We start from the raw sequence: 15,793 nt of genomic DNA, 5'->3' as shown, positions 1-15,793 counted from the left end.
CTGTAGAGACTAGCAGCTGACATTTTAACTGCAATAACAACTAACAAAGCTTATACGTCTATCTATTTAGTATCTTTTTTTTTTCTAGAAAGTTGGTAGCTATCTCTAAACACCACTTGCTACACCTATTTAGGATCCCTCCAGCTTCCAGGGCTTTTGACCAAGACTTACAAGTTTTATGAGATTTATGAGTTTTGGAGAGTGATCAAACTCAAACAAAAGCTTTAAAACTGGAAAAGGGGGGGGAAACCCACTAATTTCCTTAAAAAAAAAAAAAAAAAAAAAAACAAAACTTTGTAGCTTGTAGTAACAGCTAAACTGATACTCAAAGCCTATTATTTTCTACTAGCTTAATGTTTGTAACATAGTCAGTCTTCTCACATATTTGTAACAAAAGGGAAGAAGTTCCAAGAGCATCAAAAGCAGCACTTCAGCAGCTAAATTTTGCTAGATTATGATACCAAGGTGGGTCATATTACATTCCTTTAGTACTAAAATACTCAGGAACAATCCTTCTGCCATAGTATTAAATTACCTTTTAACTTACTGTGGATGGAAGCCATTACTCTTGCTTTAGCTGTTTAAAAATGATAGTATATTTGCTTGAGGCAGGTAATTTTCAAGTCAGGACAAGGGAAATACACTCTTTGTAGAGTAATAACAGCCTCCTGGAATTGCTGAATTATCTGTTTATGTACATATCTTCTTGTTAGGAAAAAAATATATTTTAGGACTTCAGTGACAAAACAGGTTTCCTTTCTTTACTTACTTTTATTTACTTTCACAAAAATTAGGTACCCTTTACATATGATTAAAATAAAATAAAAATATGTTTAATCGGATCAGAAGGAAAGACATTAAATAGGACTGCATTAAGACAACTTGCAAGTTTTGTAATTTTTACGGGGGAACATTAGAGTTACAACTTTATTTCTAGAGATTGCAGCAAGAATAAGCATAGGTTAGTTTTAAAGTAACCACAGTAACTATGCCTTCTGGCACTGCAATTGCACTTTTATTTTCTTTGTTCTTAAAAACAAACAAACAAACAAAAAAAACAAACAAAAAAACCCCAGGAACTCAGACACATCATGACAGATCTAAATCCTGCCTTTTTGAAGGCTGACAAGTAGAAATGAACCCAGAGGAGGAGAACACAGGAAGTGACTCGTTTATACTCCTGGACTTCTACCGCAGAACAGAAAAAAATGCCCTAGACAGTTCATCACCTAGAATGCCTTAAAGCGTGAATGAAGTCTACATGCAAACATCCACTTCACCTCACCATTAACAGCTATAGACATTAGTCACAATGATTTATCCAGTGATCTATCCAAAGACAAAGTCAGTATAAGACAATGCTTTATCCAAAATTGTAACCACTTCCTCTTCAAAAGACCCCAAACTGTCCATCTGAATACAGCACAGAGGATGGTTAAGCCAAATGCTTAGAAAAGCTCTGTATTTTTAGACAACTGCCACCCATCAGCAGAGGACAAGAGGAAGTGGAACACACAGTGGCAGCTAGCCTCGCTGCACAGCATCCATCTGGAGTGCTCTTGCACGTGGGGCTGCATGAGAACCTCCACAAATCAGTAGAAGGTGGACTTTTCTCTGGGTTTACTTTTTCCCTGGATAAAACACACAGCTCACAACAAGATCTCTTATTACTGCCAGCGTAAAGCATGGGTTGTAGTAATTTCTTTCTGTATTTCTTGCTGGATGCCATTGCTCTGCAACTCTTATCCACCAAACACGCCCAAGCCAAAAAAACAGGCTTTGATTAAAGTGATTTTGCTAATCAACTAGGATTACAGCTGAAAAGAAAAAGGAAAATCAAGTGAAGATCGACTTGAATGACAACTGACCCAAATCAACTTGCACAGGTTTCTCCTTAAGTACTGTTGCAAGCTTAACCATTCATCCCAGAAAATAGCATCACCTCTGAGCCAAGCAATGTTTTGGCTGTTTGAGAACTCATTTTCACTTTATCATGTGCTGCAGAGTAATCCTCTTAAGTACAACTGATTTGAATTGACTGAAATGTTGATCCCACATACAGTAATGATTTAATTATTACAGAAAAACGTAACTGGTAAATCATGTTGATTTATTTCCTGTTAGTGCACCACTGCTGAAAGAAAGCCTGTTGTGTCTCCAGCTGAAGACAGCCCAGTTGGGAAATTTTATCATTGGTACCAAAAAAAGAATGACACTTTTCTATCTCCCCGTGTCCTCAAAAGAAACAAATACAGGAATGATTGGGGGAGAGGGAAAAAAAAAAATGAAACTAGTTTGGTAGGAGGGAGTGGGAACACGCTGCTGGCAGCTTGTATGACAGAAGCAATATTGTATTAATCTGATCATCACAGCTGAACAATCTGACGCAAATGACTTCGCTGTAGCAGTAAGGGCAGAAGCAGCAAGGTGCACTGAAAAGCCTGCCCATAAACTCTTATGCTGCCACTCCACCTACTGCACACCTGCAATCTAGTCCTGGGGCCTCGCACAGACAAACTCGTTATCCACAGCTGCATAGAAACCTCTGTAGTTTTCCACTGCATCTGAGGTAGGCAGACTGTTTTCTTCATTGGTGGCTTCATGGCTGGAATCCAACTCCCCAGTAATTCATTTATTTGAATCCTTATCCTTGTGGAGAAAGAAGGGGGAAAAAAAAAAAAGGAAAAAAAAAAAAGAAAAAAGAAAGAAGTCCTCCCCCTTCAAAGAGTGACTTCAAAACATAAATCCTTGTGAGTTTGGCAAAATGACAATCCCTAGATTAAAAATGGTAGCTACTTTTTATTATTAATATATTACTATTATTCTAAAAATTCTGATACAGAATGTGAGCAGATGAGACCGTAAAAATGTTCAGACTTGAATTTATGAGAAAAGATTGTTACTGAAAGGCCTCAAATGTTATATGTGCTGAATTTTACTGGTATTGAAACCTCAAAGAAAATTAAGACATTCCATTGAGATCTTATTGAAATTCATATAGTTGAAGTTAAACTGAACAGTCTTCAGAGTCACGGCACCAGCAGAAGGGAAAAAAATTACATATTGACTAAAAAATTGATTTTCCTATTACAGAAAAAAAAAAAAGAGGCAGATACTACAGAAAAAAAAAAGTTATTTAATTTAAGCTGCTCCCTGGGAGAAGACAGCTGTAACCTGTTTCTAGGATACAGCTAAAATCTGATGCTCCGCTGTAACACTAGTCTCTTAATACACAAGATCTTGACTTTGCTCAAGATCTGCAAACAAGTTCTGTGAAGATTGATCACACAAGAGAAGGCAAACAAATGATATGCTAAGAACAATGTTACTTCTTGAATTTTACAGGAATTTATTTTTCAAGAGCATTCACTAAAAAAAAAAAAAAAAAAAAAAAAGAAGAAATTGCAAACATATAGTATTTCTATCTGCTGTTCTTGCTAATCCTGAAAAGAGTTCCTGAAAGAAAAAGTGGCTGCAAAGCCTATCTCAGCTCCACAGCCTATTTGAAGGGAAGAGAATTTAACTTCAGTTATTACTCTCGGGGAAGTACTGTCATCTGACTTTTAGTGCATTGTCACACATCAATTACAAAAGCAACTGGCATAACCAGTTCTTCTCAAGCAGGATTCCTGAAGATAACTGATATAAAAAAAATAATCATGCAAACCTCCATTGTAAATATACTTCCAGCTTCTCAGACAAGATTACTTGTGCTGACAGCTTTTAAGCTTTAAAACATTTAACTGTATAAAAACGACATAAAAGCTCTTAGTGACGATGCAAAGCAATCCAACCTTAGCCCATGCCCATACTGATTCTTTATCAGAAGAGAAATATTCATGCATACTGTCAGCAGTAAAAGTAGGTCAAACACCAACTTTGCTGGAGTTACTTTAATTCTTTAATTTTCCACATTGTTAAAATAGACTACAATGCTATGTCTTACATATCCTAGTTGAACAAGTGAGTGCTGTTACAAGTTTTTATAGGACTCGAGGAGGCTTATGTGCTCAAAAACTTGTCTGACCATTCTTTTGGTTGAAGGTCAGACAGCAAAAAATGCTAGTGCTCCTTATAAATTGTGTCTGGCCTCAGATGTGTATGTATAAGCCATCTTCAGCTTTAGTATAACAACATTTACCTTGTGAATGGCAACTGAAGTTTGAGGGTCTGGCCTTTTCATTGTTTATTAAGCAGCAGGCCAGAAGGAAACAAGAACTACTATTTCTAAGAACAATTTTTAGCCACTTTACAGTTCAATTACTTTTCTTCTCCCCTCTTTCATGCTTTACATAAACACATACCTTAGAACTCAATTCTTTCTTGCAAATTTCTTTCAATCCCAGATGAGATTATTATGGGGAAAGTATAAGAACAACGTACATTATGAATGCATTCAAAGATTATTCCCTTAATATAAGTTTAAGAAAATGCATACAGAAACATCCTTATCTTTCAGAAGACTAAGTTTGCAGTTAACTTTGTTCATCTTGTTCTGGAAAAAAGAAATATAAAGGTATCAAGAGATGAAACCATGAACATACCAATGAAGTCTACAACCAAATTAACAGGATAGTCACAGGGCTCTAATTAGTGACCTGGCACAAAGGACTTCTTTGATGTTTGTCCAGAAGCAAAAGAAGATGACTTAAGCAAGTCACCTTAGTTCTGTGCACAAAGAGCTTCATACCAAGCAGGTACAATCAGATGGATTTCCCTAGGTATCTGAAACTTGAGGACAGATACAAACAGAAATTAATAACCATAGCTACTACTATGGTCAGGCTATTTTGCGGCATCTTAGATAATTCAAAGGACTTTTGGTAGTCTAAACAAGTTACCCGCAACTTGAATTTTTGGGGTTTTTTTTTTTTTCCCCCAAGATGGGAAAACATAAACAAGTAAAAATCACAATGAAGAATTTATCACCTTTCCTCGAAGTTGCCTTTCAGAATTAACTTAGACCAAGATTTGCTAAGAGACACTGCTCAAGAGCGTCTGCAGTCAGGCAGATTGAGCCTCCTGCAATCTATGGGCTAACAAGTGTTTTACCACACAGACAATAACATCACTGTGAACAATTTGCAGAAGACCTGGACTCCATGGTATGAATATTTTGGGGTTTTTTTTTCCCTTGAAAACAAATCAGTAAGTCAAGCCTGAACAGCCAGAGAAGGGAAAGGCTCTTGCTCAATAAACAATCCCTGATCAAGTATCAGCACCAACAGAGACAGAAATTGCAACAGGAGGGACAAGGTCAAGCTCAAGAGGAAGGTATAGTCTACATCTCCACTCTTTCTCAAACTTGAGGTGTCTCAAGTAACAGACCCTCAGAAGCCTGTCAGTTTTCTGTCACCAGCAAATAGGCATGAAACCCTTTAAGAGGATGCCAAGTATCTCTTCAATACAATTCCAGGGGCAGAGTGATGAAAAGTTAGTTACAAGGGCATGCCAATGCACAGTTCTTCTGTTCATTGCGTCAGCAGCACAGAACATTAGAAATAAGTCTGTCAAAACACTAAATCCTATGAATTAAGCCTGATAATCCTGCACACATAGAAGATGGAAGGAATACTATGGGAAGGAAGCAATACCCATCACAACTGCGGCCAGCAGCACATGAGCAATGTCTAATCATTTCTCATCAAGTTTCACAAGCCCAGTTGTGTAACATAACCAGAAATTCATGGCATGGAGCTACACATGAATGCAGCTACGTATGACTATGTTAGCTCAAGAGATCAACAGACAGCAGGGCTCAAAACCCTGCTGATTTCTCATTATGTCAGAAAAACTCACTCTCCCTTTTTTGTCTCCAGTTTGGTTTTCTTGAAGCGTATAGGAAGTGACACACAACACTATGCTAAAAGAATACCTAGATTTTGAATTAGTCTCTTTTGTCTAGGTGGCATTTTTCACTCAGACCGTGTGTTCTACATATCTCACTCAATGCACAGAGCTGACACCATTCAATTAACAATTATGACGTTGCCATCATTGTCCAGGGCCTCAGCTCGCTACACAGTTCTCAAGACTCAGCTCCCATACTGACAAGGTCATGTAAGAGTGTTCTACAAGCCTGTTCCACATCTTTCTGCATAAGACAGTGTGGTAGTCAAGTCATGAAACACTGGTGATCAAGATACAGAGTCTCAAGCTCCAAAACAGTCACAAACTGTGCATCCCCAAACAACTGACTTCTCAGGGGACCTAGTGTTTATAGTGGATTTCATGTAACAAAAGTTTAACTCCCATTGCACTGATCTTTAAGGAAGGCTCCAGTACTTCTGGAAAGAAAAATTTAAAAAAAAATAATCAGCTCAGTTTCAAGTAAAGCATACATAAAGTGCAGATGATTAACAGCACCTATAAAAGAATTAGTTTAGGCACCTTGTTTCATGCCCTCCACGAAAAAGTGCAGACACTGAAATAATCTACTGGGATGCTATCCATTTACCTGGATAGCTGCAGACAAAGTCTGAATGATGGCAACTTCAAAAAGCTGCTTGAACTTAACTCAAATTAACATCCTAGCTACAGCTAAGAACAGTCACATGAGACACCTGCATATCCAGAGCACGTCACACTAAACTAAGCAGCACAGTCCTCCAAATGAGCATTCGCATTTAACACACAGCAGGTGGTTTTGAAGGTCTAACTGCACAGTCTCTCTCCACACAAACCTTCCTATTCCCACAGTGGTTTTCAACGATGCTATAATGCTACAGCTTGAGAAGTGGTATGCAAAGAAGGAGAAAAGTAATTTTCACTGTGGTTTTTATTCTCTTATGACACACAAAGGAAGGCCTGAAGAGATTCTTGTATAACCTCTTCACCCACCCCCCTCCCCGCCCCCAAAACCAGCTGCTAAAATTTGAGAAATCATGGATCTAACTACTGGCAAATATAAGCAGCAGACACACACAAAAAAATCAATGTGAAAACTAGTTAAGGCGCAATGAAGACAGGGAGAAACCTAAATGCTTTGGTGTTTCTGATGCTTTTTAAGTTTCTCTCTATTCATGAAATTTTTTATTGAAGCAGTTCCTATACACGTTCCCTTTTGAACTAGACTGTATAAGAAAAAAATATCCCATTCACTTATCCTGAACTGTATTATATTGTTCCAACATTTCAAGTCAGTGAACAAATTTTCATCAGGGCCTACACATGGAAAACTTCAACTCCAAACAGCAAATACTTCAGAAAACAAGGAATGGGTGAAAAAAGCATTCCAACACAAGTTTTCTGTCACTCTATCACATTCACTCTATCTTGAATTTATGTATTTTTAATTACTTTTTAAGCACAAATAAGCCAAAGCCCAGCAGAACACAATTTCCCTTCAAAAATTACAGACATTATTATAGCACATTATAGATGGGTCTATGTCACAAAGGCCACAAGCCAGTGAAAGCTAGAACAAGATAAAGAAAATGGAAAGATTTTCAAAATACCTACTAAGCTTGATTATAAAAAACAAATACACATTCATATACTTTGAATCTTCACATGAAATGCTGTATACCAAAGTGGAATGTGTTGTCACGGAGTACTCAACATAATGACCATCTAGAACACATTCTTTTGAACAGCACTGTTACAATGGAAGTAAAATTTCAGTGAAGAACCTTCTTTGATACCATTCAAGAAATTGCGCACAACTCCTCAAACAAACGGGCTTCACAGTCATATACACAGATCATAAACTGAAGTGGCTTCTACATACCCTACTAATCCTAACACAGAATTAAACAAATACCTTTTGTATTTTCTTTGGATCTTTCTGTGAGTTTTCTCTGAGAGGTACTTTTCCAAACAACTTCCATCCCACATCATGTTGTTTATCAAATCTTGCACTTTGCTTTCTGGTAAACAAATTCCTACCAAAAAAAAAAAAAAAAAAGAAAATTTTATTAAAAAAAAGGTTGATTAATTAGAATAAACAGAAGGATAGACAATTTGCTAACCTTATGTATCCCAGTCACATATTCCAGCTCCTCTTGTGGTTGTGCTGACAGGCACTGTTCCCATCCTCAAGAGGTACATCATGCAGTATTATCCCCATACTAGGCAATGGACTTGGTTAAATAAACATTTTTAGTATTTTTTTTTTTAAGTTAAAAATTAACTTTCTAGAAGTAGCCTAATTTTTTAGCCTCCCTCCAGATCACTCAAGTCTCACTCCTTTAAAGCAAGACTTAAAGGCACTAAATCTCTTGCTGCATAAACATTCTCCACCCACCTGTTTAAACACACTACTACCAAAAATCACAAAAAAGTTGCAGACATAGTAGCTTTTATTTGATCTGGCTGCATAAAAGATTATTTTTCCTGAATAACTGTAAAAGCAGCTATCAAAACACATTAATTCTGAAGTCTCTAAAATATCTCAAATTAACCAGCTTAAACACTGAAGTCATAAAGCTAGACATAAAGCCACTGAAAGTTAACTTATTTTTATTGATGTTGTTAGTTTTTAATCATAAACTGATATGCCAGACTTGTGTTTTCTCACAGCTATGGTTTCCCAAAACTAGACATACAGTACAGACCAGTCTTCATGCTTTAGGTAGCTCTCGGCTCCTCCAAGAGCACAACAGACATTCTACACGCACAGCATGTCTGGATTCTTAAAGTAAAAGATTTTCTTTTGTCCTACTGTCTAGTTCAGCGAATATTCAAACATGTCCAGGTTACCTCTATTATTTACACACTTTTTTGTAATTATTTCTGGGAATTTGGCTATAAGCTTTTGTTCCCTCATTTCAAAGAAGAAAAAAAAAAACAAACAACCAAATCCACACCCTGCAATTCCACTGAGACAAAAGTATTTTTGCTGCTTCAATCAGCAGGCAGCTATAGCACCTTCATATCATGGATGCTTCCAGTCTGGCACTACTGCTTTTCCTTACTTACAGTTACCACCTTAATGCTCAGTGGGTTGAGCCAGCAAGAACAGGTTGTTTCTTGTTCATAAAGTGTGGCAGTTTGGGAAATAAAACTATATTGAGCTTCATGTTCTAAAAGGGCTAAATACACATCTGCTGTAAGAATGACCTGGATACAAAAAAAAAAGTTGTTTTTCCTGGCCACTTTGGATCAGCTAACATCACTAGTATCACAAATACACCAACGAAGACAACTGCTTGGAGTACAGGAGAAATGTTTAATACGAGGGAAACAATTGAGGCACAAATGTCAGTGTGCTGGAATGTATTGTAAGGTTAATAGGGTGCACTGCCATCCTTAAATATGCATATATTTATACAAATGATCACATGCTTCTGTATCACAAGGGTATAGTTACCTTGAAACCCAGACCAGGAACAGATTATCATATTAAAAGATAAGAACAAAGCATTTAGGTACAGAAATCACACAAGTCAGTAAGAACCAGTGTCAAAGCTAAGCAGTAACTGTATCTCTCCAAACCCCTTTCAGCTTTCCCCTACCCCACCTTATACAAAATAAAAAATCGTATAAAGATGGAGGGGAAAGAATTAGACAGAAAGCACTAAAGAACATCATAATGGAAAACAGAGAAACATGTTTTCTCTTTCCACTTTTCTCAAAGCATGAAATTATAATTCTACAGATAGCGTACTGGATCAAAACAGAAGATTTGGTTTGTCTCTGCAACCAGCATACTCCATTTCAGTGTTACGAAGCTCTCCTGTAGCTCATCATTACAGCTGTAATGCTTCTGTGAGATTTATAAGCTAACTAGAGCATTAATCAACAAGTTTGACTACACTGCTACCACTACAGCTGCTAGTGCTGGGAAAAAAAAAAGACCATCATAAAAACAACTCCCAATAAAGGAGTCTCTATTGAATTTGCTTTGTTTTCACCAGCAATTCCTTCACCTTGGCGATATAAAGAATCCATTCTGTTTGAGCATTTAGTACCCTGAAGGGCTTCTGCATGTAATTATCTTCTTACCCCGACCAAGTTCATAATATGTATGTAAGACAGCGTCAGATGATGGATTTATAGGATCATTTCAGATGGCTATCAGGGAAATAAAAGGTAAAGAGAGACAGACATGACATTATTTTTTACTATATATATATATATACACACTATATATATATTTACTATATATATATATATAATTAATTTAAAATGGAGAAATATCAAGCAAGTTCTAAAATATATCTAAGAATAAAAAAGAAAACATGATAGGCATAACATCAAACCCACTGCAGGTAAATAGGATACACAACGCAAGACAAGCTGGCTGTTCTTGCAAAAGGTTTTATTTCAGGTGGACACTACTTCAGAAGCAAGCAAACTAAACTACAAACTGTCCTCAGAGAAACAACTTCTAGCATCAGGGACACCTGAAAGAGCCCCACACCTGTCACCTGTGTGACAGTTCTGTGCACATTCAAATCCTCTTTTACAAGTAAAAGGCTTTCACCACAGTTCATCAGCACTGCAATAACATGAAAATTAAGGGACTAACAGGCGATTTTCTCTTCCTATCTATCCACATTAGAGCTAGCACAGGTACGTATATACAAGCAACAACCCACCCAATCTCCTCTGAGAGATTTTAAGAGCAGCAGCAGGTCTTCATCCTCAGAGCAAAATAAAGATGATTTGGAATTATAAGGTGTAATAGCTCACTGCTGCAACTGCCTGTGCAAGATGAACTAAACCTGCAGAGTCAATCTCACATACTTGCTTTCAATTCAATTCCGCAATCCTGTTTTCCCTTTAGAGGGAGTATCATCATAAGTAATCTGTTCTACAGCTTATCTAGGAGATGGCACAGCACTTGCTCAGGTCACTCTTCTCCGCATGATTTTCACTGTATGTTCTAGCACACCAGACATCTTCCTCCCTCTCTGTACAGATCAACTTACTCTCCTTTTCCTCTTTTTCCCAGCTCTCTGTCTGTGCCTAAGTTCTGGTGTTCTGCTGGTGTCCACACTCTTTATGCACTCCAAAAACTCCCAAAAGGCGTAACATTATGAGAAGCCACAAACTGGCACAATCAGATGTAGAACTGCAAACTACAACCTGCTCTTGCTTTAACTGAGGACACAGCATTGTTAAATCCTGATCTGCTCCAGAATGGAACAAGCCAAAGGTTAACCACATGACAGCCAGGCATGGGAGGAGCAAGAGATGATTCTCCCTTTGCACCTGATTTTAGAAAACTTAAGGGGGAAAAAAAAAAAAAAAAACAAAACCAAACACTTTGGAATGTTTCCTTGTCTGATTTCTGCAGAGCTTTGCAAGAGATCAGGACAACCACACAGGGTCCTGATAAAGCCACTACCTGGGACTTCTGGATTGAAAGCAAGCCCTTAAAATATGCAACTCCATTAGAAGCAAGCAATGACTTCTACCCTGTAAGTATCAGAGCAAGTAATACACAGCAAAAGCTTTCATTTTTCTGCTGTCACAGCACAAAAGGAATTCCTTTCCTCTCAAGCTTACACAGCTCCCCAGGATTTTCAGAAAGAGTACTAACCAGTCTCACTTCTGAGCAAACATAATTCACAAAAAAAAAAATCCACTCTAAGGGTAAATTAAGATATTACCTAATGGAAAATACAGGTTAACAAGGCATAAAAATTCTCTATTTGAAAAAAACAAATAGATTTTCACTCCAAAGATGAGCTCAGAAATCCTACAGTAAAAGATCTCAAAGTTAATTGCAAGTGTTTTAAGATACAAAAATTAATTTGAGATCTTGAATGTAAAAAGGGTTGACATGCCTGGAAAGAAAAGAATCACATGCTCATCATTATCTCTGTCTCACTGTCCTCTTCATAACCATTAGAGCACATCATGCTGATTTACAACAAGGATATTAACAGGAATATCTGACGCGATACATCATGTCTGCAGTATCGTTAGTGTGAGGCCATTAAAGTGTCACGGGCTACATTTGCATTCCTATTGAACATGTCAACTATTTTACATTAAGTGTCTGCAGCTGCTTATTTCAGGAAAACAGAGTACAGAAGTTAAATCGATTCCACGTTTCAAATAGAAAATTATTTTTGCACAGTCCCCTAAAAACAACATTTGGCACCAAACAGCTGTTTAACCTTGTTATTTTAATTGAGCTGTGGAGAGGAATTACCTGCCTGAAGATAATTTAATTCTAACTCAAGAGTTAATGTTTACATACATACAGACAGCACCCTGTGATATAGCAGAGAGAGCAAACAACCTTTTGCTTGAACATGCACACACTGCACCATTATTGTACACTGATCTGTCCAACTGCCTTTTGTGTAGAGAATACTAATGTTAATTCTAATATATAAACTCAACAGTATCAGGAATTTTTTTTTTTTTAAATAAAACTTATAGAACCAAAATGAAGTGGCTCTTAAGCAGTCTATAAGACAGCTGTAAACCTCCTCCTTGAAAAGTCTCAGTGTCTTCTCTTCCCAGACAGACTCAATACTGTGCCCCTTGAGGTATCTCTAGTTCGGTGCCACCTGCGTCAAGGAACTGTTTCTCTGGCAAATGTCACTGGAACAACAGGGAAATAAAAGGTTCAGCTCCAACACCCTAGCTGTCAAGAGGGTGGAGTTGAGCGATGGGGACACACTTATACCCACTGATACCTGTTGGTGCACACACAACTCCTACACCTGGACTTCCAGGCGACCCGTGGTATTTTTTTTCCCCCAGAACTCCCAAGAGATACCAATTGCGTGAAATAAAAGCTTAGGACTTAGGAGTTTTCATGAATAGAGTATTTGGGTTCTCCAGAAAATCTGAAACTGATTATTTTTAACTATTTTGATGTCACTATTTTGACATAGCTCCTTAGATGAAGTTCTAAAGACTGAAGTATGGAAACTACTGGCATGCACCATGGAATGATATCTGTGAGCAAAACAAAAGTGAGATGGCGTATGGTGCTCCGTAGTAGACCACTTTAACATTAACCTAGCATGGAGATTACAGTTGCAAATAAACGGGTTCCCTACTCTTAAAGAGACAGTTACTGTAGAGAAACATGCATGAGAATTAACTAGAAACTGATCTAACTCACGCTCAGACTGATGTCATTTTTATCCACATTTACCCAAAACTAATTTGCAATTGCAAGCAAATTTTTGTTACAAGTGTTTAAAACACATATAACATTTCCTGTTCTCAAGATGCATGCTCATATTCAAATTTTAATTAGCCTTTCAATTAATAAAGTTGTTTTCAGGAGACAAAATAACTGTAATAGTAATGTAGGTTAACAACTGAAAGGACTTACCAGTCTCATGAGTAGAGCAGATGAAAAATAGTGACAGTAGAGAAAGTTCAAAAGGTTCAGATTTTGCAGAACAAAACTATCTTGAAAAACAATTCCAAATGAGAATCAAACTCACGTGTATTCTTAAGAAGCAGGGAAGAAACAGAAGCAAGTCAAAGTTCACTTCAGCTGCTTCTGGAGGAAGATCCTGAAATTTCCTGACAAGTCTGAACTACACGTGGAGAGACCACTTGGATCTTGAGCCCCTCAGCCTATGCACAGTCATACTGGAGTATAACGGACTTTATCCAAAGAGTTTGACAGTAAGCAGATACAAACTGAAAGAACTACGTAAACTCACGTTGAGCACGTAAGCACAGTATAAGAGGTATCTCCACAGACATTACTCCACAAGGCATCTGGAACCATACATGGAAACAGGACATTTTAAGTAACATGCAGCACCTATTAAGCAAAAAAAAACCATACTAAGATAAATTTTATTAAATATTTGCTACTTTGTGAGCAAAAGTGTCCAGCTACCTTACCTGGCATGGTACAATTCAATTAACACTACCTCGGAAACATTCTCACACTATTACGGAACTTGGGCAAAAGGTGTAACAACTTTGCTTTCTTCTCATCCTTTGATGGCCTTTTGTATTCTGTACTAACCATAACCTTCACAACTTACCCTCAAACAGAATAAAGTTTCTCACCTCTAGGTGTTTCAAATTTGCACTCCGGCCACTTAAACAATTTCCAGAGGCATGGAAAAATAAACGCTGAAAAATCAGCAAGGTATTCTATCACAGCAATTTTGGTTACCTGATTAGTGGAGGAACAAGACTCTGACAAATAAATCATGATGACTAGGGAACTGATGGACTTAAATTCTTGTCAGAACACCTACCAAAATCTCCTGAAAAGCCTTACATCTACATTCTCCACAGGTGAAAGCCAATAGCTGGTAACTGTGACCAGATAAAATTTGTTTCTAGAAATAATTCACTAGACATAGCGATTGCCAGTCCTTGCACTCCCCCCTCTCAGGCCCAGATCATCTCTTAGTCAACCTACACTTTTATTAAACAAACAAAACAAAAACAAACAAAAAAAACCCCAACAGAACAAAATATAATCAAAAAAGTCCAAGTATTTTGGCTACAGTGAAGAATCTTCATAAAATCAAAAGTTATGCTTTGAATAAGATTCCAAAATCATATACAAAAGCAGGGCTTGCAGAATTTAATCTCTGAGAGATCTCCAAAGGTCAAGGTAAAGGAAGAACAATGCTTGGTTTATGGATAAACAAATGCAACAGAAGTAGAGCCAAACAGTCTAGAAGTTAACCTACCTATGAAAGAGGTAACTAATGATAAATCACATTTTATAAATCCCCATCACATTTTATAAGCAAAAATTTCCAACCACTGACATTCCAGTATGCTCTGTAAGCACCAAGAACAACAACACTTTACAGTGTAATAAACAGCTGCAGGCCTGAAAAAACATTTCCACAGTTGAGGGAGACGGCAATACAAGTTAGCAGTACAGGATACGTGATAGCTTGCAATATAGTAACTTGGAAATCTTTCTTTAGATTTCTGGGGAAAAAAGTAGGGTTTGATAAACTACTTATCAAGACTACAACATTCTGCATTTACTTTTCTTAGAGGGTAGCCCCTCATTTCAGAGGGGAACAGAGCAGAGCTGCCTGCACTGAAGTGTCAAAGACATGAAAAGATAAAACAGACAGTAATCATAGAATGGTTAGGGTTGGAAGGGACCTTCAAAGGTCATCTAGTCCAACCACCCTGCAAGAAGCAGGGACATCTCCAACCAGATGAGGTTGCTCAGAGCCTCATCCAACCTGGTCTTGAACGTTTCCAGGGATGGGGCATCCACCACCTTTCTGGGCAACCTGTGCCAGAGTTCTACAACCCTCATGGTAAAAAATTTTTTCCTAATATCCAATCTAAATCTACTGCCCTCTATTTTAAAACCATTACCCCTCATCCTATCACAACAGGCACTACTGAACAGTCTCTCCCCATCTTTCTTGTAGGCCCCTTTAGGTACTGGAAGGCCACTGTAAGGTCTCCCCAGAGCCTCCTCTTCTCCAGGCTGAACAGCCCCAACTCTCTCAGCCTGTCCTTGTAGGAGAGGTGCTCCAGCCCTTTTATCATCTTTGTGGCCCTCCTCTGGACCTTCTCCAACTGGTCCATGTCCTTCTTGTGCTGGGGGCTCCAGAACTGGACACAGTACTCTGGGTGGGGTCTCACCAGGGCAGAGTAGAGGGGGAGAATCACCTCCCTTGACCTGCTGGCCATGCTCCTCTTGATGCAGCCCATGATACGGTTGGCCTTCTGGGCCACAAGGGCGCATTGCCTGCTCATGTTGAGCTTCTCATCCACCAGCACTCTCAAGTCCCTCTCCTTAGGGCTGCTCTCCATCCATTCTTCACCCAGGCTATATTTGTGCCTGGGATTGCCATGACCCAGGTGCAGGACCTTACACTTGGCCTGGTTGAACTTCATGAGGTTGGCACGGGCCCACCTCTCC

The 15,793-nt window shown here is 38.1% G+C and overlaps 1 protein-coding gene across 3 annotated transcripts in view; it reads right to left on the bottom strand.

The window, feature by feature from the left end:
* Positions 1-15,793, bottom strand: part of TBC1D14 (TBC1 domain family member 14) — a 71,169-nt gene that overhangs the window by 39,907 nt on the left and 15,469 nt on the right. For all 3 annotated transcript variants that reach the window (XM_086746241.1, XM_086746242.1, XM_086746243.1), the window contains exon 3: positions 7,763-7,883. In XM_086746241.1, the coding sequence (XP_086602367.1) occupies positions 7,763-7,883 (121 nt within the window). The remainder of the gene's footprint in view (positions 1-7,762; positions 7,884-15,793) is intronic.

The sequence above is a fragment of the Chlamydotis macqueenii genome, chromosome 4 (genome assembly GCF_036417535.1).
Source record: "Chlamydotis macqueenii isolate bChlMac1 chromosome 4, bChlMac1.mat, whole genome shotgun sequence".
NCBI lineage: Eukaryota > Metazoa > Chordata > Aves > Otidiformes > Otididae > Chlamydotis > Chlamydotis macqueenii.
The sequence above is the reverse complement of the archived record's forward strand: the minus strand, read 5'-3'. Positions and strand labels throughout refer to the sequence as shown.